General features: G+C 46.6%; 1 protein-coding gene across 1 annotated transcript in view; it reads right to left on the reverse strand.

Moving 5' to 3' along the window:
* Positions 1 to 6,630: 6,630 nt before the first annotated feature.
* LOC310871515 (gap junction delta-2 protein-like) overlaps positions 6,631 to 22,118 on the reverse strand; it is a gene marked incomplete at both ends in the record, with an annotated part of 25,274 nt that continues 9,786 nt past the window's right edge. The window contains one exon of the mRNA XM_083783077.1: positions 6,631 to 7,477. Within this exon, the coding sequence (XP_083639203.1) occupies positions 6,631 to 7,477 (847 nt within the window). The remainder of the gene's footprint in view (positions 7,478 to 22,118) is intronic.

Consider the following 22,118-nt stretch of genomic DNA (forward strand, 5'->3'; position numbering starts at 1 on the left):
ATAGCAGGGTTTGAAATCATTATCTGTACCTACGGAACGATTACCGTACTCCTATAGCGTGTCACAGCCCGCCGAGATAAAACATATATGTACAGCTCTGCAGAATTCTACTGGGGCAGAAAATATGTTTGAGAGACCCACTATAGCACAATACATGTTTTCACAATGCTTAGTTAAGGACCTTGCACGCAATAACATGTTAAGTCAATGAGAGGGAAGAGAAGGGGGGGGGAGAGGGGTGGGAGGGTTGAACTGCAATATTGATTTACTGCACCAATAAATCCACATACTGTAGTTTTGTAGAGTCTCTTGATCTTGTTTGCATGTATCACAACCGAGCTATATCCATGAGCAGTAAGTAGCTTGATTACTTAATATGGATATATAGATACAATGTGTAGAGTTGTAAAGTGTTGCTGATCAAGGACACATTCAGAAAAGCAATACAATGGTCATACAAGTCATTACTAGCAGTATTGTAAGATTGTTTATTACTGTATGTGAACTGCATGTGAGCTTGAAGAAAACAAGCACTGCTTTTTCAATCTGACTGGTTTTCCAACTGTGTAAAAGCAGTGGTTCCCAATGTGGGGTCCGGGGACCCCCAGGGGCCAGGGGTTCTTGAGAGAGTTCCAGGGGGTCCCCAGCTAAATGATGATTAGGAACCAAATGGACCCTTATGGGTCTGTAACAAATTGGACCCTAACGGGTCCATTTGGTTCCATTTGTAATATACACTCAGAGTTAAATTAACTTTGATTTTACAATATACATTGGGGGTCCCAGAGATAGAAAGGCCATTAAATGGGGGTCCATAGCCTAATTCAGGTCAAACCTGGGGGTCCTTGAAATGAAAATCGGTGAAAATCACAGCCAGAGCCGTAACAGTCTTCTCTTACGGGGGCTTCCTTGGCATATATTTTCTAATGGGGGGTCCGCGGGCTAATGAGTGTCAATTTGGGGGTCCTTGATGTGACAACGTTTGGGAACCACTGCTGTATGTGTGCCAGCTTGCATTACCGTTAACAATTCAATATTATTACAGATAGGATTAAATTATATTGCTATTACTTCAGGAACAACTATAACGGAAACTTTTTGGGGTTTCTTGCATCTAGACTATTATTTATTAGACAGTTATTGCACTGGCTGTATGTATGTTCATCCTGGTGAATCACGAGCATAAAACATTTGATTCTGTAGTAGAAGAAGAAAAAATGTATAAAACCGCAAAACAAATAAAATATTTTATTAAATATAGTATATCATATTCTTTATTTATTCATTTATGTTAGAAACAATTGATATATATATATATATATTTATATATATATATATATATATATATATATATATATATATATATAAACATGTTTTCTAATTTATGGCATTTTTTTGTATTTCTTCATGAAATTACTGGGGGGAAAAAAACATAATAATTAAAAACAAAATGTATAGGACCCATACAAATGTGTCCGCGACTCACAAACGTGTGTTCCCCGAGCCACTGTTTGGGAAACAGTGCCCTCCTATATAGTACTGCAGTCCTTAGCACAGAAATACTTTCCGATGGGTATAGTATAGCGTATATCCATCCTGCCAGATGCAAAGTTTGAGAAGCTCTGACTGTTGTGTAGACCTGATGGTTTGGAGAGTGGCAGCACTGGAAGTGCTGCAGTGCTGTATGTTTCTCTCTCTGCATGAGGCTCTAGGAGGCTGGAGGAGCTTATAACATCATTACCACCCTGCTGTCACCACAGCAGCCAGTGAGCCAGCCTCCTCAGCAATGCTTTTGTTTTACAGTAGTTATTTATTGATGATGATGATGATGATGATGCGTGTGTGTGTGTGTGTGTGTGTGTGTGTGTGTGTGTGTGTGTGTGTGTGTGTGTGTGTGTGTGTGTGTGTGTGTGTGTGTGTGTGTGTGTGTGTGTGTGTGTGTGTGCGTGTGCGTGTGCGTGTGCGCACATACAGTATACCTTTTAGGGCTGGGCAGTAAATAAATCTATATAATATTGATATCTGATATGAGACTATACTGTATACGTAGCCATATGTCACAACACATGTGCTCCTCCTGCAGGTTTCAATAACATAAGTCCCATTTTATCCTTTCAGAAATCTTCAAAGAAAATAGCGAAAATAGTCAATATACAGTACAATCTCACAACCCGTCCCATCATATTGTGACAATATCATTGTTACATTGGTATTAGCATCACAATATTGTGGTAGTTGGTCAAAAATATTGTGATATAGGATTTTGTTTATATCCAGCCCTACTCATGCAATTTACAATTTAGGCATTTAAGAGCCATGATGGATTTGCAGCAAGCAAGGTAAAACACGAGGTAATACATAGTAATCTACTGTAGCATCATAGGTAAACCAATAACCTATACTATTATCAGTCTAAACAGTATAATATTAAAAAAAAAAAATCTGTACATTGAAACATATACACACAATAGGATAGGAGGCATTTGTCTGCATAACAAGCTATCTACCGTATATGCACATGCACAAGATTGTGTTTGTTGTTAAAAAAAAAATGTATCACACTTGGGGCCTGACTCAATCACTGCAGCTATCCGCATGTCAATAAGTACGGAGCGTGGCCTTTACGTGAATGAATAACCCTAAATTCATTACTCTACATCCTATCAGGCATCAACTTTATTACACAAGCATCCCTCGGCCCACCTCCTCTATCCCCCCCTCTGCTTTCAGTGTCCCCCCAGGACTAAAGCCACACGCTGCGTCTCCTGTCTGAAGGTTTAATACCACTAAAAGGTTCACCACCCCCACACCACTCTCCTCTCCAGTAACCTCTCTCCTGTGGCTCCTTTGGGTTCTGTGATCATTGCTGTCTTCAACTCCTATACACACACACAGTACAGGAAACACAACCCAGGGCAGAGAAACCACAGTATTATCATTAGATCGTTCAAAGATATAATGAACTTCAAAAAGGGTTTGGTGTTTGATTTCATAAAAATGCAGGTAAACCCCATTGTTCTATTGTGAGGAGAAGGATTAGAGTTTGACGGAACATTTCCCAGTGTGTTACAACAACAGTATGAGCTCAGCCTATGTAAAATGAAACGCTTCAATGCATTGAATCTGGGCTGCCGTAGATTTCACAGCTCTCTGCACACAACATGCACTGGGAAGTGTTGTATCTGATTTGCACATGTCCTCCTCACAATAGATCCTGATATATAGTTCCCCGAAGTTGCCCTTTAAGCAAAACTGCAAAGGCTTTGCTCTCTAGTGATCAGATGATGTTCATGAAGACCGACAAGAAAGACCCAGTGGGGTGACATGCTGGTTGATCATCAGATGATGTGATCAGCGACACCACATTAAAAATGATCACAGAGAAAACTCTTAATTGTATATACTCCATCGCACAACACAGTTTCACCCACGGAAAATAAGTGCTTTTCATCGCCGCAGCACCGCATTAGTCATGGATCACCGCATTAGTCGTGGATTCTGTATGGTCAGCAGCTTTGCATTGTCATATTATACGGCTGAGCTAGTGAAATATTCAGAATATACCAACACATCCTAGTCTCCCGGAGATGCACTGCATGTATCACTGCACAGTGTTAAATAATTAACCTGTATCCATTTTTTGAAGCTGTGTCGCTAAAAGCCCTGGATTCTAGACTATATTCATGTACTGGCAGAGAAACGTTTTTTCTTTTCTTTTTTTTTTGGTGATGGACTCACACATGGTTGCGTAATGGATGCATTTCATGACATAAGTTTGAATGTGAGAATATCTAGTGGATGCCCCCACCCACCCCCACCCCTACCCTTGTCAAGTGAGGACACAGACATATTTCAGACACATGGAAAGCTATACTTGTTTTCATCCCTGTACAGCTGGCTGCCTTGGGGGTGTCTCCAGTCCAACAGACAGTGACAGATTAACATCTAGCATCCATTCTCGGCCTTGTCTCTGCCGGTAAAACCATGAATCCTTTGACCTGTTGCCAATTATTTATGTACATACCTTCCCAAGTATGTACATAAAGTTCGTACCTTCTTCTTCTTCTTTTTTTTCTTTTTTTCTTTTTTATCCCACGATTTTGCAACCCATTTTTCACCCAGTGTCAATTATCTAATGTAATCCTGGGCGCTACACTTCCTCTGCCAACCTGGGGGGTCAGCGGACTGACCTCATGCCTCCCTTCTATGCATGACGAGTCCAGGCTGCTTCTTTTCACCTGACAGGGGGGGGTTTCTAGTTTAGAGACCAGGATTACTGCATGTTTTTGTGGGGACACGGGGAGAATATGCAAACTCCACACAGAAACTCCGCACATCAGTGCCCATACCCGCTTCGGGTATGGGCACTGATGACCCACGCGGAGGAGAGAACACGTCCCCCAGTGGGAATCGAACCCAGAACCTTCTAAAACCTGTTGCCAATCCTTTACTGTATGTACAGTACATACCTTCCCAGGTAAGCACCATTGGTGGGCCGCATATAAGCCTCTGGCAAACCTTATGATATGAAAGGCAGAAGTACCTGGGTTGTGATTTGAGCCAAAACAGCGGCATGAAATATGTAAGAATTCTGGTTGTATTTTGTTATTTGTGCGTGTCACATAATAGACTGTGGCGCTATGCCAAGCAACACATTTTTATTATTTATATTATTAACCTTTGGATCAAAAAGGTCAAAGATCAAGGTTAAAGTCAAGGCTGTTTTGGATTTTTATGAAACTTGTTTAGAATGATCAGTACCGAAGACGATTCACTTTTGGGTTGAAAAGATAAAAAGGTCACAATCACGGATTCACGAACAAAAACAATGTCACAATTAAGAATGCATGCATAGATTTCCATAACGTTTGGACGGGAATGAGAAAAGACTGCCTCAAAGAGATGACTTTTTGGGTCAAAAAGTCAAATGTTGAGGCCACAACTGAGAGAGACTGGTGCATTTGTTTAATCATTATTATTACTTTGTTGGGGAAATCCAGCTCTGCCGAGGCGGTTTACGTTCATGTCTGGTACAGCAGAAACGATTCCACCATTTGCATAATAATTTATTCACATATTTTTTTTTTTTTATAACATAGTTATTATTATTATTGCTTCAATTCTAGAGCCTTTCAGGTATTCATATCCCCATGTTCCCACAACAGGGTGCTATGTTCATATCTCATATATCATTTTTCATCTTAAATGCATGCTGAGTATTACATTTCACAGGAGCAGGATGCAAATAAATAAAACTGTCTCTTTTTAAAAGTTACATGTCATGACATAATCTATCCATTCTATTAATTCTTCAGTAACATGCCTTTTTCAAAGTCCATAAGGGGAAAACACTTTTTGGAACATACAGTCTCCGTTAGAGGACAAAGGCTTAACAAAGAGCACATTAATAATATATATTGTTTAAAGCTGGCAATCTATGAGTAATGTCCATCACCAAATCCCCCACTCCTACTATAACCCAGGTAAAACTCACCTACACCTCATAGGGAAAAGGCTAAATGTAATTACTACATTATCTATTTACAGTAACTTGGAAATATGGCACCAGATTTGGTTGTGAAGAAAAACACTTGTGGTTACACTTGAGAATATCTTTGAGAATAATACTTCTGTTTCTCGTATAAATGGAAGAAGTTAAAACCTTTTCATTGTTCCATTCATTCCTTTGGATGGCGATCACACACTGACAAGCCAATGTAAAGACTTTAGTGTGTTCAATGGCTTCTAAGTTGTAAATGGCATGCCACCCAAGCTTTGGGAGTGCTGTGGTGCATGACACACAGTTGAACCCAGTTCAAATTCAATGTATGAAGTGTTCTGTCATAGCATAGGTTTTTTGTCATAGCACTGCTTGCTAGCAGATGCTTCAGGGCATTTCGTCCTCGGGCTGATCACCGCCTAATGCTTCAAAGAACACAGTGAGATGCAAATAATGTCAAGTGACAGTAAATCAGGATGACAGTAAATAGTTTTCGAATTGTCTCTTCGTTTTACCTACAGTATTCAAGTTTCATATAGGTTGATAAAAAGGCCCTTATGTTCTCTGAATGAACTTACCCGGCCCAGATTATGAACAGTCAGAAAGAACATTTTCATTCCCTCGGCAGCTCAAATCAGCATTCCTGACTTAAGTCAGACTTTTCTTATTTTCCCATCCACGCATGCGCATGCATGCACACGCTTAAGCACTTGCATATTATGCACACGTACTTGGAAAATGAAGGGATTATTTTTGACCTCCAGCAAAGGCAAATGATAAAAAGACGTAAATTACTTCTTCCTCCTATCCTGACAGTAGTTCAATATTCATAATCGCTTCACAACAGACCTCCATCTATTGTGAACTCCTTGAAGGCACCTAGTGTCACCTAGGCAGGTTAGAACTCTCCATGATCATTTTAAAGTTATGCTTTGTTACAGTAACATGGTTGCCCTTGACAAGGGTTATTTTTTTTATTTCTTGAAGAGTCAAGAGACTCCGAGAAGTGAATAATGTTGCAGTGTTGCAGTTTAAAGTCTTGTGCCTTTGTGAATGGGGGTTCTGGGCAAGGGAAGAGCTCTTCTCCAAAGGCTAAGAGGCCCAGGAGCCCCCAGGCAGAGGAGCCTCCGTCAGACGTAGGCAGACTCGCTCGACTGGGTCCTGCCCAGGTTGGGAGCCGCCGAGGGCAGGTGCGACACGTCCTTCTTGCGCACCTCACAGATGGACTTCCTGCGCGCCTGCACCCCCTGGACGGCTGTCTTTATTTTCCTCCAGCCGAGGTGGTTGAGCTCGGCGAGGTTGAGCAGCACACATATGCCGCTCACGGCGAACATGAAGACCAGGAAGACCGTCTTCTCCGTGGGCCGCGACACGTAGCACTCCACCTCCTTCACGCAGGGGTAGCGGTCGCACTCGTACATCCCCGGCACGTTGAAGCCGTACAGGAAGTACTGCCCAGCCAGGAAGCCGATCTCCAGCACGTTGCGGAACACCACCTGGATGACGTAGAAGCGCGAGATGCCCTCCTGCCGCCGCGTCTTGGCGCTCTTCTGCTGCGTGAGGCCCCGGGGCGCGTTGGGGATCTCCTTGACCTCCATGCAGTCGTGGTCCTCCTTGCCACTGTCGTTCTGAACCAGGATGCCGTTGATGTTGCGGAGTTTGCGGGCCTGGCTCAGAGACTGGTGGCCCTGGTTCTGCTCCATGTAAGGGTGCAGGAAGGAGTAGCTGCGATCCCGCTGCTTCGCCGACTGATGCACAGAATACGTAATGAAGCAAAGACTGGGCGTACACACCAAGATGATCTGGAACACCCAGTATCGTATGTGCGATATGGGGAAGGCCTTGTCATAGCACGCCTGGTTGCAGCCGGGCTGCATGGTGTTGCAGATGAACATGACCTGCTCGTCCTCGTACACCTTCTCACCCACGATGCCCACGATCAGGATGCGGAAGATCACCACCACTGTCAGCAGGATCCTGCAGGGAGATGGGAGGGCAGGGGGGGGGGGGGGGGGGGGGTGACACAGAGACAACAGTTCAGTGATATGTGGATGGCTATAAGTGTACAGTGCGAGTGCTGTTCTCAGCGGAACCACTTCAAATCAATAGAGACAAAAGCGTATTCACGTATTTCATCACGCACATGTACTCCATGTGTGTTTCTGGTGTTGTACTTGAAGCGTGTGTGTGTGTGTGAGTGTGTGTGAGTGTGTGTGTGTGTGTGTGTGTGTGTGTGTGTGTGTGAGAGTGTGTGTGTGTGTGTGTGTGTGTGTGTGTGTGTGTGTGTGTGTGTGTGTGTGTGTGTGTGTGTGTGTGTGTGTGTGTGTGTGTGGTGTGTGTGTGTGTGTGTGTGTGTGTGTGTGACTGTCTATGTGTGACTGTGTGTGTGACTGTGTATGTGTGACTGTGTTGTGTGACTGTGTGTGTGTGTGTGTGTGTGTGTGTGTGTGTGTGTGTGTGTGTGTGTGTGTGTGTGTGTGTGTGTGTGTGTGTGTGTGTGTGCGTGCGTGCGTGCTGTGCGTGCGCGTGCGCGCGCGCGTGCACGTGCGTGTCAGTTATCAGTTACTGCAGTGCTAAAGAAGGGTGGAGTTGCTGCATGTGCTCAACATAGCATGCTCACATGAATTAACAACTCGTGTCATGAGATAGAAGTGATTTATCACTGCTGAGCTTGAAAGGGAATATCAAGACACATTCACACGTGCATTGTGTGCGGTGCGTGTGTGCGTGTGCGCGCGTCGCTTTTATGCATGACTGTGCACACAATAAAACCAATTATCATTTTCAATTATTATTTTTGCTGTAGCTGTTGTTCCCTCGAGTCTTGAACACGTCTTGTAGTACCACTGAATGCACCTCTTATTTCACTCCATATCTTTCCTGCAGCTTGCTCTTTGGCACTTAAGCGGGGTATAGTAGGCAATGCACTGTTATATGTGTCAGTGGTTAGAGGGCACAGTTGTCACAGTTGCCAAGGGAGCTGTGTGTGTGTGTGTGTGTGTGTGTGTGTGTGTGTGTGTGTGGTGGTGTGGGGGGGGGGGGGGGGGGGGGGGGGGGGGGGGGGGGGGGGGGGGGGGGGGTGGATAAGTGCACCAGTGACTCTGAGAACGGTGTCCAAATGGGGAAACTGTACCCATTGGCATCAAGGTTGGCAAAATGGAGCTGTCTCTATCCCATGATTTATAGTACAGTACCTATAATGGGAGGCTGGCTAATAGCATTCCCAAGGATGCATTAGGCCACGGACGTCCATTTGATAGCAGTTTCTATCTCATGGGATTTGAATCTAGACTGAAATCTTTTGTGTTATCGGAGTTACGGACCGGTATACAAGTCCATTTGGAAACGGGGTGAACTGTAGCCACTGGCTGCAAGATTGGCAAAGGCGGCGGTATCTCTTTTTCCCATGAGTCCTATAGAGGAGGCACACTGAGTACCTGAAGGGAAGCTGGCCGATATAGCGTTCCCAAAATCCCCCACGTAGCCTTTTTGCAGGAATTACAGAGGAAAGTGGTGAGATTATTCGAGCAGAACTCCTGACGCTGCAGTGCTGCAGCATAGAAGCAAACAGAAAGGCTTGGTGGACTTATAGAGAGACTATAGAGAGCTGCTGCTTATACAGTGGAGACCGCTCGGAGGCTTGCTATACTGTACAATTGTTTCGTCATCTGGGGTCGATCCATGCAGCAGCAGCAGCAGCGGCAGCACTGGCAGAGGTAGGGCCCGGAGTTTTGGTGGGCCTGGGACTGTCAGCATTTTCTGATGACTCAGGGAAAGCCTTGAACACAGTGGGACTCCCTCTGCTTTTTTTATGCTTCATTGCGGGGAGGGAAAGGGAGAGAGAGAGAGGGGGGGAGGCTAGAGCATGGAGAAGCCTTTTTTCCTTTTCTTTTTTTTTTACAACCCACTCACTGTCCATGTGGGAGTTACATTGAGTGGCTTGTTATCACACTACTAGGCCACCTGAGGCAACTGGAGGCCAGTGGAGGGACATGGATGGATGGAATGCCCCCGGGGGAACCATGCAGAGCAGCAGACTGCCCTGACCTCGCTGACTTGGCTGGAGACGAGGCTGATGATGGGAGACGTGTATACTGAGGTCACTGTATGGGCCGCCGCTCTATGAGTCATTCTCAATATGTGTAATAATTATAATATTCCCCATTTTGATAATTAGGCCACGCCCCCCCCCCCCCCCCCCCCCCCCCCCATTTGATACAGCTTCGCCCCAAACTACAGATCTACAGATACAGATACATATCTACTCTGAAATCCTCAGCGTTCATTTAACTATTTACAAATGTGTGCATTCTGTAAGTTACAGACCCGTAGGCGTCCATTTGGTTCCTAACTATCAATCATTTATCATATATCTTATATATATATATATATATCTTATATATATTTAAAAGCGCTTTTTACGATGTATTGCAAAGATAAGGGAGACATGACTGTATGATGCGAAAGGATGCAGATCGAGGATCCCTGCGTGTCATGTGCATTCTCAATTTAACGCTGGAAAAAAGTAGTTTAACTTTTTCTACGTCACTGTGTGGCTTTACAGGCGACATTTCTCCAGAAGCTATAGATCAAGCTATACTGCCATGGTGAACTACTGGTAGCTTCCCCGACACTGTGTCAACACCTGATTGATAAATAAGCCCCATGCATGCACTGCTCTCTACCTATACTCCTCATGACCAGTTTCCACAGTAACCATCACCATGATGAACCAGTGAGAGGTGAGGCTCGGGGAGAAAGAATTCAGTGTGCATATGATATTTATATTTATTTATATATTTATCTTGGCATTCGGCTCTGCTGCATTTACTCCCTACTCGGCACGATTAACCATCATAAACATTAAGAACAGTGAGATAGATATACTGTACAATGAACCCCTAATGGGGAACATAAATAACAAGAGCTCACCGGTGGTGCTGGGGTGGCGGTGGGAGCAAACATCACATAACAACCGGGAACCATAAGCAGAAGGAAGGCAGGAAGAGCATGCCTTCAGCATGTTAACCCCTTTGAGCACGGCATGAATTCCCTCGAGTGTGACTGACTGAACTAACTCTGCAAGCTATGTGTCATGTATATGGAAATTTAAACTCTATTTAAACTCTAAAGAGTGTTGCGAAATGCTGCTGGGGAAATACATTAAAATAGTTAAGACAGAGGAGACGGTACGTACCTAAAGTCAGAATAGGAAATACATCAAATAAAATATAAATAATAAAATAACAGGATAGGAACTTGGAAGTGATGGAATAAATTCTTACAAGGGCAAAAGTGTCAGACAGACAGGGCAGAACGTGTTACCCGGGAACTGACTTAAAATAGAGCAGCATGCTGCTGCAGGACTGTTCCTGCACCACCTGCGAGTGTGTGTATCTGTGTGAGGGCGGGAGGGAATGAACAGCACATACTGGAAGGTGTACTTCTGTGAGAGAGGGAGGAAGGGAGGCAGGGACGTGCACACGTAGACATCAAAGGTGGCTTCAGCCCCTTTTACCCGTCTGTAAAACAACTGCCCTCTCCAGGCCACGAAATGTAGCATTTACTTGTATGGTGGAAGAAATGCAAATGCCACTCTTTTTCCATGCCATGCCGGAAGGCAGCATTCAGGAGAATTCATTTTTTCCCCCCGAAAGTCTCCTGAACTTATGAACGCAGCATTTCGCGTTGAACAAATTACCGGTAGTTTAGAAATCCATGTCGTTACACTGCATCTCCACTAGCTAAAGAGTGCCGGGTTGTGCCCCGAAAATTGCTGATCTACAAGCTCTCAATGCGTCGCAGCGCGACACATTGTGAGCTTGTAGATCTGCTATTTTCAATATTTTTGTCAAAGTGCCCTTTACGGGATTTCAGCCCCTGCCTCCCTGACACTCTCTGCACGTGCCTGGAGGGAGGCAATGAACGGCACACATCATACTGTAAGGCGAGAGAGAGAGAGAGAGAGAGAGAGAGAGAGAGAGAGAGAGAGAGAGAGAGAGAGAGAGAGAGAGAGAGTGCATGCAGAGAAGGAAAGAGAGCCATGTGTATCCCTGGTGCGGGATGATGGCACTCGCCTCTGAGCATCTGTGCTTGGAGCAGCTGTGAGCTGGCAGTGGGTGTACGCTCCACTGCCTTTCAGTGTATTTGTAATATATATATATATATATATATATAGCCTCACCTTTGGTGTTTCATAAGTTGCATGCTTGCGAATTGTACCCTGAAAACATATACTCAACCTGCCATCCCTAAATTTGGCATTTAATTGAAAGAAATGTCCAAAATAGTGGAAATAGCTATATCAAGCCTATACAATGCGTGCAATGTGTTTGTGTGTGTGTGAACACTTGTAGTTTCATGGCTTAGTGCATAGTGTGTCGAAGACAAAAACAATTGCATAATAGTTACTTAAAACATGCTCTGGCATGCACACACACACACACATGCACGCACACACACGCGCTCACACGCACTCACGCACGCACACACACACACACACACACACACACACACACACACACACACACACACACACACACACACACACACACACAAACAAACATTTACACACAATTTGTTGACTCTGACCCGCATGTCTACCAAGAAAGCAGCTATTCTACACTACACATGCATGTCATACATGAATGAATCTACAATACAATGCAGTTTCCACTGCCCCCAGTCTGCCCCCTGATTCTGTCGCACATGTTTGTCTCCCCCCGCTTGAGTCAACAATGATAAGAACAATCATAACATTCACCAGACGTTGGTGCCGGCCTAGCCCAAAGTTTGAATAACTCTCGTAGATGTATTTCTCGATTCTGACATTTTCCATCTACGAGAGTTCAAAGACTTAAATATCCTTAAGGGTAGGGTGCGTCGAGCGAAACCACCTGCCTCAAAGTATAACACTGAACATGTACAAATGCAAAATCTAAGGTGCTTTCCTGGTTGCCCCACCTGTCCCATTATTCTCCATCTTGGATCTGTCCTCCATTGCAACTGCGCAAAACAGCACAGGAAACAGGGGAGAGATGGGGGGATGACATGCAGTAAAGGCCGTGTCGGGTCCGGGAGTCGAACCCGCGGCACACTGCGACTGGATTACCAGTCCGGTGCCCAGACCGTTACGCTACGGCCTGGGCCTAAAACACCTTTTTTATCGAAAACTATACGGACCTCTGGGTTTCAGAACCTTCCCGGGTTAATGGGACAGGTGGGGCAACCAGGAAAGCACCTTAGATTTTGCATTTGTACATGCAAAATCGTGTTACAAAATAGTGTTACTTTGAAGCAGGTGGTTTCGCTCGACGCACCCAAGTTTATATAAGTCTTTGAACTCTCGTACAAATCGATAAATAAATACATCTACGAGAGTTTGGGCTTTAGTAGTGCCGGCCTAAACAGGCTAGACTGGTCTTACAGTGATGGGTGACAAGCATTATAACTAATAACTTCATATATACCTTATATACTACAGTTTATATACCGTAACCACGTGAGACCTATTCTGGGCATGTCATAATAGGCCAACATTGGGTGAAAAGAGTCATTTGCTCCCATTGCGCAATGCGAAAAAAACGGACCAAGCAAATACGGATTCTGGGGAGCCCTCCTTGGTCAACAAAGAATTTAAGTGGTTAAAAGTGAGCATAGTATAGCTTTTATGATAAAAAGAGCAGAATATCAAATGACTGTCATTATTTATTGTCATAAACTGCTAGTGAGGGTAACCACTGTGCAGTTATTTTGTAGATTAGATAAAGAACAGAGCTCATTAAATTTCCCTATGGTCTGTTAAAGGGGAAACTTCCCAACATCACGTCAGAACAAATGGGATTTGGGCTCAAAATCTGTGATGCACTGCAGGCTTCATGAGCACTGTGTGGGTGCTGCACTACTGTACTGTATACATGCAGAGTTCTGCTGCAGTGGCTACTTGCTTTGTATTTCTCACTGACAAGTTCCATCATGCTGCAATATAGGGTGTTGTGGCATGCATGTTTACACACAGGAGTGCGTGCGTGCGTGCGTGTATGCGTGTGTGCGTGTGTTCTGCTGCTGTGGTTACCGGATAATCAGCAATGAACAAATTGCTGCATTAGCAGAAAGCAGCGAGAGGTCATCCGCAAACATCCGTGTTTAAATGCTGCAGAGGGGCTCATACAGTAGGCTACATTACTGCAGGTTGAGGAGGAGGAGCCCAGAGGGTTTCATCTGGTACAGAATATTCAATGACCACAGGAAATGACTGAAAGGCTGATGATTGTTGAGGCTGATCATGTTGTTGCTGTCGGGCGGGAAACCCTGTACAGTATGTGCAAAAATGTTTGAGAAAATGGGAGAAAAAAAATAATGGATCCAATGTAGTTATTATTCAGTCAATAGTTCTTGTTAAAGGTATCTTCAGTGATTTCAGTTAATTCAAATATCACTTTTCTTTTTCTGTTTTTGTGATAATCCTCCGAACTATAGAGTGTGCTGACCATATAAGATAAGGAGTTCCTCCCGGCCTGTCCCCAGTTCACCCCTGAGGTAAAAAAAAAAGCTTAGGTTTTGTTTTTGGCTAGAGGGCACATCCTTCATCCAATCAGGATAGAGAGGGGCCTTTCTCCAATCATGATCGAGCGGAGGCGGGCCTTGGTGTGCGTGCTGTTGGCCTGTTGCGCATCCCCCCCACTGTACAGCGTGTGCATGTGCACATCTTCTTACCGGGCCGGACCGTGTTTTTTTCCAAAATTAAAGGAGCACTGAATGCTCCTTAAAAACCTCTTAAACCCCAGGGGGGTCCAGGGGGTAAAAAAAAAACATTGGAGTTACTGAGAGCTGTTCGTGAGGTGGACAGCCACTGTGGGGGCTCAAGAGGTTTAATTGAAAACCCACAGTCAGACAGACGTTACCACTGTCATCCGTATTTTAGGCATGTCACTATATACACGTTACGATTATGTGAGCTTGAACTGTAGATCTGCTATTGTCTTTACTTTTACACTACTTTAATACGACAAAATATTATATATATCATAATATAAACAGCGGGCAAAAATCACACTCGTGTGAAGTGAGGGTCGCTCTTATCATCATACATCACATTCCGTGCTCAGCCAATCAAACCATCGCTATATGGGGTACACAAATTGCTCAGCCAATCAAATCATCGCTATGGGGTACACACAGACACACAAAACTGGGCATAGGAGGGGCTAGCGCCTCTCAGAAATACAGAGATGCAAAGTTTCTGCACAACAACAACTATACAAAGATCAGACCACCAACATGGACTGCTACAGAAAAGCAGCAGAAGATCGTGTAGAATGCCATTCCTTACTTCATGATCATGAGTGGCCAGTAGATGTCCATGTCTACGATGTCTCATTATGTATTTTTATCTTTCCACTGCCATGAGGGTGTCCTAGAAAAGCCAGGGCAGTGATTTTCAAACCTTTTTTCATTTCAAGGCCCCCCCAGTAAGTCCCAGTTTGATCTGCCATGCTCCGCCATTTGATTAAAAGAAAACATTATATAACTAGAACAAGTGCTCCTCGGAGGAGGACGGGTCTCTGTCAGGTCAGGCCTCCTGCGGGGGCGACTGTGGCTCAAGAGGTAGAGCAGGTGGTCCAATGATCCACGGGTCGGCGGTTCGATTCCCGGCTCCTCCTGTCTACATGTCGAAGTGTCCTTGGGCAAGACACTGAACCCCAAATTGCTCCCGATGTGCTGTTTGGTACCTTGCATGCACTTCCGTCGCAATGTGTGTGTGAATGGGTGAATGTAATGCACAATCTATGTAAAGCGCCTTGGATAAAGGCGCTATATAAATGCACCATTTACCATTTAATAGGTCAATGTGAAAAGGGTGCCATTTCTTCTTACGCCTTTGACGGCAATTCGTCAGCCTCCTGGTGGTGCTATAAAACGGAGATGTGAAAAATGCAGGTCAAAGTTTTTTCCTTGGCCTCTAGGGAGTGTGCATGCAAAGTTTCACGCAGATCGGTGCAGTTATAGGTAAAATGCTGATCAGGCTGATTTGAAAATTTTCAAGTGGTATTTCGGCCTATAGTGGGAATGTGCGTGCAAAATGTCATGTAAATAGTACGCTGCGTTCATTATTTGAGGCATGTTCAAAACGGACCGATCCTGCAAACTTTGATAGACAATGGAATATGGAAAATCGAATAGATTGCGTGATGTACTGTATGGATAAAAATCTGTAGGAGTAAAAAAAAAAATGTTTTACAAAAAACAGGCTCATGGTGGCCCTGTAACAGGCCGTTCTGGAGAATTTGGGGCAGAGGTTTGGAATTGGCATCCAGGGAGTGTGTGTGCACAGTTTCGTAGCGACCGGGCCAACAGTGCTGGAGATTAGCTGGAAACGGACAGGCGGACGGACGGATGGACGGACGGACGGACGGGGGCAAAAACATATTCTCCGCCATGCTATCGCCTCATCATTATCATTTTTCGACCACGGTCGAGATCATGGATTCCCGGTCCTTCATTGCCACCCCCAGTTCCTGCCTACTGAAGCGTGTGTCCCTACTCCTAGCGATGACATCAGGGAACGACAGCTTTCTACCTCTGGTCCGCCCTGAGGCAGGACTCCAGAGCAGAAGGGAAGATATAACCTCATTGTCAGCTCTGTAGCAGTGGCCAGCAAACTGCGCTCTTCTGGATCGGACCAGAGACATCGCCTATAGCTATCGCCTGGTAGAGACAATAATCTCTGGGACCCTAATCTACACAATCCTCTTGTTTATTTAACTCGGAGTGTACTCTCAGAGTTAAGGCCCCTAATGGTCCATTTGGACGCTTGGTGATCCCCGGATGGACCTGACATTGAGAATCAGTGAGCTATTAACGGGGACATTCTGCTCCCCTATGGCTGTTCAACCAAAGTCATACCGTTATTCATTTATTGACTTTATAGGTCAAATACAGAGACAACATTTTAACACTAGAAGTGTTTGTGTTTAGCATTCAGTATACAAAATTATGTTCTGCTGTGGGATCGCTTTCCTGCAGCCAACCAAAAGGCGTCAACAATAACATTTGTTGCGGACCACATCCATCCGAGTTATAATATACAGTAAGCCACATCAAACCTATGCTTGACATAATGTAGTGGAGGATGAGTGAGAGAGCAAGGAGCTAACAAAGCCCATTCTGGGCCGGGAACCCCTTTTGGTGTTTTAAGGATTATGTTATACTTTAGTTATTGAAAAATAGAAGATATACAAGCTCGTAGCGCTGCACCGAGTGCCGTGCTACGAGCTTGTAGATCTGCTATTTTTGAACAATCTTGAAAATATGGCACAAATATTTGAATATATATATGCTTTCAGAGCTAACCTTTTTAACTCAAATCTTTGCTTCTGGGGGGGTCCCTGGAACAACATGTGGGTCGGCGGCCAATTTCATATCATTTTTGGGGTCCTTGACATGAAATATTGAGCACCACTGAAAACATAGGTATTTCAGAAAACTGTCAGAAGAATGTCGATGTCAGGCCTAAATGGGTTGATATACATCACTGTGTGGCTACACTATTATACAGCTCATATGGAGCTAGACTCTTGGCCTAGTCAGTGTAGCTCTCTGTCTACCTCATCTTTTGCCAAATTAGTTATGTGGCTCATTAGGTAGCTAATGTCGCATGTGTTTTTCTAAATACGTGGGTTTCAGTCCATGGCCATGCACAGCCTTTAAATCGATTTGTATGTAAGGTCCACTGCATTACCCCGAACAGTCTTAACAAAGCATTTCAAAATGGGCTTGACCATTTGAAGTACAGTATGTTACACACCTACGCTGACACATGATTGCTGGCATGAAAGTATATTACTTTTTTTTCAAATTATTAGTGACTGTGAAACACAGGGATTTCATTGGCTGGGTTGTTTCAATGTTGAGCAATGAACAAATCAACAGGCAACCAACCATATGTTTACCCATTTTGGGGCGGGAACCCCTTTTGGTGTTTTAAACATTGTTATAATTTAGCTATTGAAAAATAGCAGATCTACAAGCTCATAGCTCACAAGCTACGAGCTTGTAGGTCTGCTATTTTTGAAAAATCGTGAAAATATTTATTTCAGAAAACTGGAGGATTTAGAAGATTTTTTTTTAAATTTTGAGGTCAGGCCTAAACGGGTTAATAATACATGAGCGTGCGCTGTATGGTTGCATGGCAGAAAGTTGACAGTAACACAAGATTATGAAAGCCCAGTAGAGCTTGTTGAGAACTTGATGTTCCCGCTCAAGGCTTCAGATCATGACTGAATGATGACTGACATGACTTGACTCAAATGGGGTGCAATAACATGCATGAGGACATGTTGGCTGTCATGAGGTTCTCACAATGTAGGGCGGCGATTCCCAACCTGTGGGCCGGGGCCTACAAACTCGTAGCGCACCACTGAGCTTGTAGATCTGCTATTTTTCAATAGCTAAAGCTGTTAGGATCTGTCCCTCCGCTTACCTTGCCAGACCTGGCAACCTCTCCACAGACTGTCAGACCTGGCAACACTCACTTCCCCCTTCCACTCTACAGTCACATTCATTCCACCTGTGAACAATTCATCAATCAACCCTCCCCCTATAAGACTGGACTCGTTACAAACATGTTGGTCAGTTCATAGTTTGGTGTTGTCGATGTCCCCTGTGTGTTCCTGGTTCCGTGTTCCGTGGTTCTCTGAGGTTTGATTTTTGGAATTATTGTTTGACTGCCTTGGACTCCCTTGTTTTTGCCTTTTTGCTATGCCTAGATTTTCTTTGTACTTTGATAAGTTTGGATTGTTTCCTGAGCTAGCATACAGCTTACATTTCTGTTTGTGTTCCTAGCTGCCTTGGATATAATAAATACTTTATTTACTGAAACTACTCTGCTCTTGCATTTGGGTTCAAATCATTCTGCATCGTAACAGTATGAACTGACCAAAATATGAACCCAGCAGAGCTCAGACTTTTCCACTGTAAAGTGGTGGAGTTTGAACATGTAGTTGATCAGCTCAAGGCCTCTCCTCCTAACCGGCGTGCTGGATTGCAGAGACAGATTTCTAGCCAGCAGCTTTGGTTTAAAGAGAGACCATGGGTGAGTCATTTTGTCCCCCATTTGGATGTGGTCCGTGGGAGGCTAAAGGACTTTGAGACCAGCTCTCAACCACATGTTTCCCAGCCGGCTCCTCACTTTGTTAGGGTAGGAGTGATGAGCCTGCGTCCCGCTAGCCTGGATGTTAACCAGCAGGGCACCCAGCCTATGGATTTTTTTTCCCTTTCCCGTGACTATGTTCCAGTTTGTTCTAATGAACAAGATCCCTTGTATGGCACCCGTCTGGCTCGGGGGGGTCCCCGTTGTGTCAACAGGCGGGGGGGTGTCTCACTGGGTCTCCCAGTCACCAAGCCCACCCGACCAGCCTGTCCTGACAGTGTGGGAAACCGGGGGCCTGCTAGAAAAAGGCATGGCCGCCTACACCGCCAGGAACCACCGCCACCCAGCCTGTCATGTCCAGCTGCAGTTCCGCCTGCAGCCCCTTCCCGTCCTGATGCACTCCCGCCTGCAGCGGTGCAGCCCCGTCACGGGCCAGCACTACGGCAGCGGGACCCCGGGGGTGTTTTTCCTGGGTGTGCAGCGTCTGCTGGGGTCCCGTCTCCAGAGCCTGCAGCATCCTCCTCGCTCCCAGTGACTTTGTCTCCGTTCCGTTTTCTGCCGCTCCGCTCTCCATCTCCAGAGCCTGCAGCACCCTCCTCATCCCCTGGGTGTGCAGTATTCTCTGGGGTCCCAGCATCCTCCTCGCCTCCTGGGTGTGCAGCGTCCTCTGGGGTCCCGTCTCCAGAGTCTGCAGCATCCTCTTCGCCTCCTGGGTGTGCAGCGTCCTCTGGGGTCCCGTCTCCAGAGCCTGCAGCATCCTCCTCCTGTTCTCCGCCTGCAGTCCCGCCTGCAGCTCTGCCTCCTCCGCCTGCAGTTCCACCTGCAGCTCCGCCTCCTCCGCCTGCAGCTCTGCCTGCAGCACCGCCTCCTCCGCCTGCAGTTCCACCTGCAGCTCTGCCTCCTCCGCCTGCAGTTCCGCCTGCAGCTCTGCCTCCTCCGCCTGCAGTCCCGCCTGCAGCTCCGCCTGCAGTCCCGCCTGCAGCTCTGCCTCCAGCTCCGCCTGCAGTCCCGCCTGCAGCTCTGCCTGCAGTTCCACCTGCAATCCCGCCTGCAGCTCCGCCTGCAGTCCCGCCTGCAGCTCCGCCTGCAGTCCCGCCTGCAGCTCCGCCTGCAGTCCTGCCGGCAGCATCTCCGGCGTCGCCTCTGCCTGCAGGACCTCCGGCGTCGCCTCTGCCTGCAGCACCTCCGGCGTCGCCTCTGCCTGCAGCACCTCCGGCGTCGCCTCTGCCTGCAGCAACTCCGGCGTCGCCTCTGCCAGCAGCATCCTCTGCGGTCCCGTCTGCAGCGTTTTCTGAAGCCCCGCCGCTGCAGCTTGCCTCTGAGGCCCCGCCACTGCAGCTCGCCTCTGAGGCCCTGCAGCTCGTCTCCGAGGCCCCGCCGCTGCAGCTCGCCTCTGAGGCCCTGCAGCTTGCCTCCGAGGCCCCGCCGCCGCAGCTCGCCTCCGAGGCCCCGCCGCTGCAGCTTGGCTCTGGGGTCCCGTCTCCTAAGTCTGCAGCGTCGTCTGCAGCTTCAGCTCCAGAGCCTGCAGCATCTCCTGTGGCTCCGCCTGCAGCACCCCTGGCGTCTCCTGCAGCTTCAGCTCCAGAGCCGGCAGCTTCTCCTGTGGCTCCGCCTGCAGCACCCCTGGCGTCTCCTGCAGCATCATGTCCAGCGCCTGCAGCATACCCGGCTCCGCTTCCACGGTCCTCCGCCTCGTCTCAGCCTCCAGGCCGCCCTCCGGACGGCACCTCCGCAGCCTCGTCCCGGCCTCCAGGCCGCCCTCCGGACGGCACCTCCGCAGCCTCGTCCCGGCCTCCAGGCCGCCCTCCTGACGGCACCTCCGCAGCCTCGTCCCGGCCTCCAGGCCGCCCCCCAGACGACACCTCTGCTGCCTCGTCCCAGCCCCCCGGACGTCCCCCTGAAGTCTCCAGCTCTGCCTCAGTTTTCCCTCCTCCAGGCCCCCTCCACCCACCCTGCGCGTTCCTCGTTATGTTTGTTGGACGTCTGGTATCCGTCCCTTGAGGGGGGGGTACTGTTAGGATCTGTCCCTCCGCTTACCTTGCCAGACCTGGCAACCTCTCCACAGACTGTCAGACCTGGCAACACTCACTTCCCCCTTCCACTCTACAGTCACATTCATTCCACCTGTGAACAATTCATCAATCAACCCTCCCCCTATAAGACTGGACTCGTTACAAACATGTTGGTCAGTTCATAGTTTGGTGTTGTCGATGTCCCCTGTGTGTTCCTGGTTCCGTGTTCCGTGGTTCTCTGAGGTTTGATTTTTGGAATTATTGTTTGACTGCCTTGGACTCCCTTGTTTTTGCCTTTTTGCTATGCCTAGATTTTCTTTGTACTTTGATAAGTTTGGATTGTTTCCTGAGCTAGCATACAGCTTACATTTCTGTTTGTGTTCCTAGCTGCCTTGGATATAATAAATACTTTATTTACTGAAACTACTCTGCTCTTGCATTTGGGTTCAAATCATTCTGCATCGTAACAAAAGCATAACATAATGCTAACACCAAGAGGGGTTCCCGCCCCAAAAAGAAATCCCATACCAATAAATAGGAACTTAAAGTATACTACATTAGTTCCAATGGTCCAAGCCGGAATACAATCGACTGTTTGATTGTTAAAATAAACATGGTCTGAAAATCCCACCCATATGATGTGTGGGCCGCGAACCCTTCTCTTTCTTTACCCGGGAAAGGGTTTGAACCACTGATGCAGGGTCGGCTCGAATCGCTCTTAACATTTTTTACAGTGACATGATAATATGGCTATGAGTTAAAATGCAGAATGGCATGCTTTAGTGCGGGGTTATTTTCAGCAAATTATGTCTAACTAATTGATTGGTCGACGTCTGTTTGACCTGTCTGGCTGGACATGCGTGCAGGTCACGGCTTTGCCTGGCACACGCACGCACGCATGCACACACACACACACACACACACACACACACACACACACACACACACACACACACACACACACGTGCGCGCTCCATTCAGCAGCTGCTGCTGTGCTGTGAGTCTCTAGGGACAACAATGCCCCTAAGCATAGCAGTACAGTAGGTGAAAAAGAAAACACACATAGCTGACACATTCTCACGAACACAATCTACATACTGTGAAGAACTAAAAAGCATCGCATGGATGCACCTGGGACTTATCCTCAGTGATGTATCCCAAGGTCCTCTGGGTTTTGGGTCTCACAACATCATACCCCTCACTCGGGTGACCCAGCCGGGGTGATCAAGTCCCGACTTACGACCCAGTAGCTACCCTCGATCAGTCCCATTAAGGAAAAACCAGGGACACACAATCCGCTGCTGCAGAACTACTCTGCCGGTACTGGGCGGGCCAACCGGTACTGGGCGGGTACCCACGTGGAGGGACTAGGCACTGTGGGTTGACTCCCGGCCGGGCACCTCCTATACGCCTCACTAGGCCCACTCCTGCTCTCACCAGGTGCAGCCAGGACCTG

Source organism: Protomyctophum parallelum (assembly GCF_964188405.1).
Source record: "Protomyctophum parallelum genome assembly, chromosome: 1".
Classification (NCBI taxonomy): Eukaryota; Metazoa; Chordata; class Actinopteri; order Myctophiformes; family Myctophidae; genus Protomyctophum; species Protomyctophum parallelum.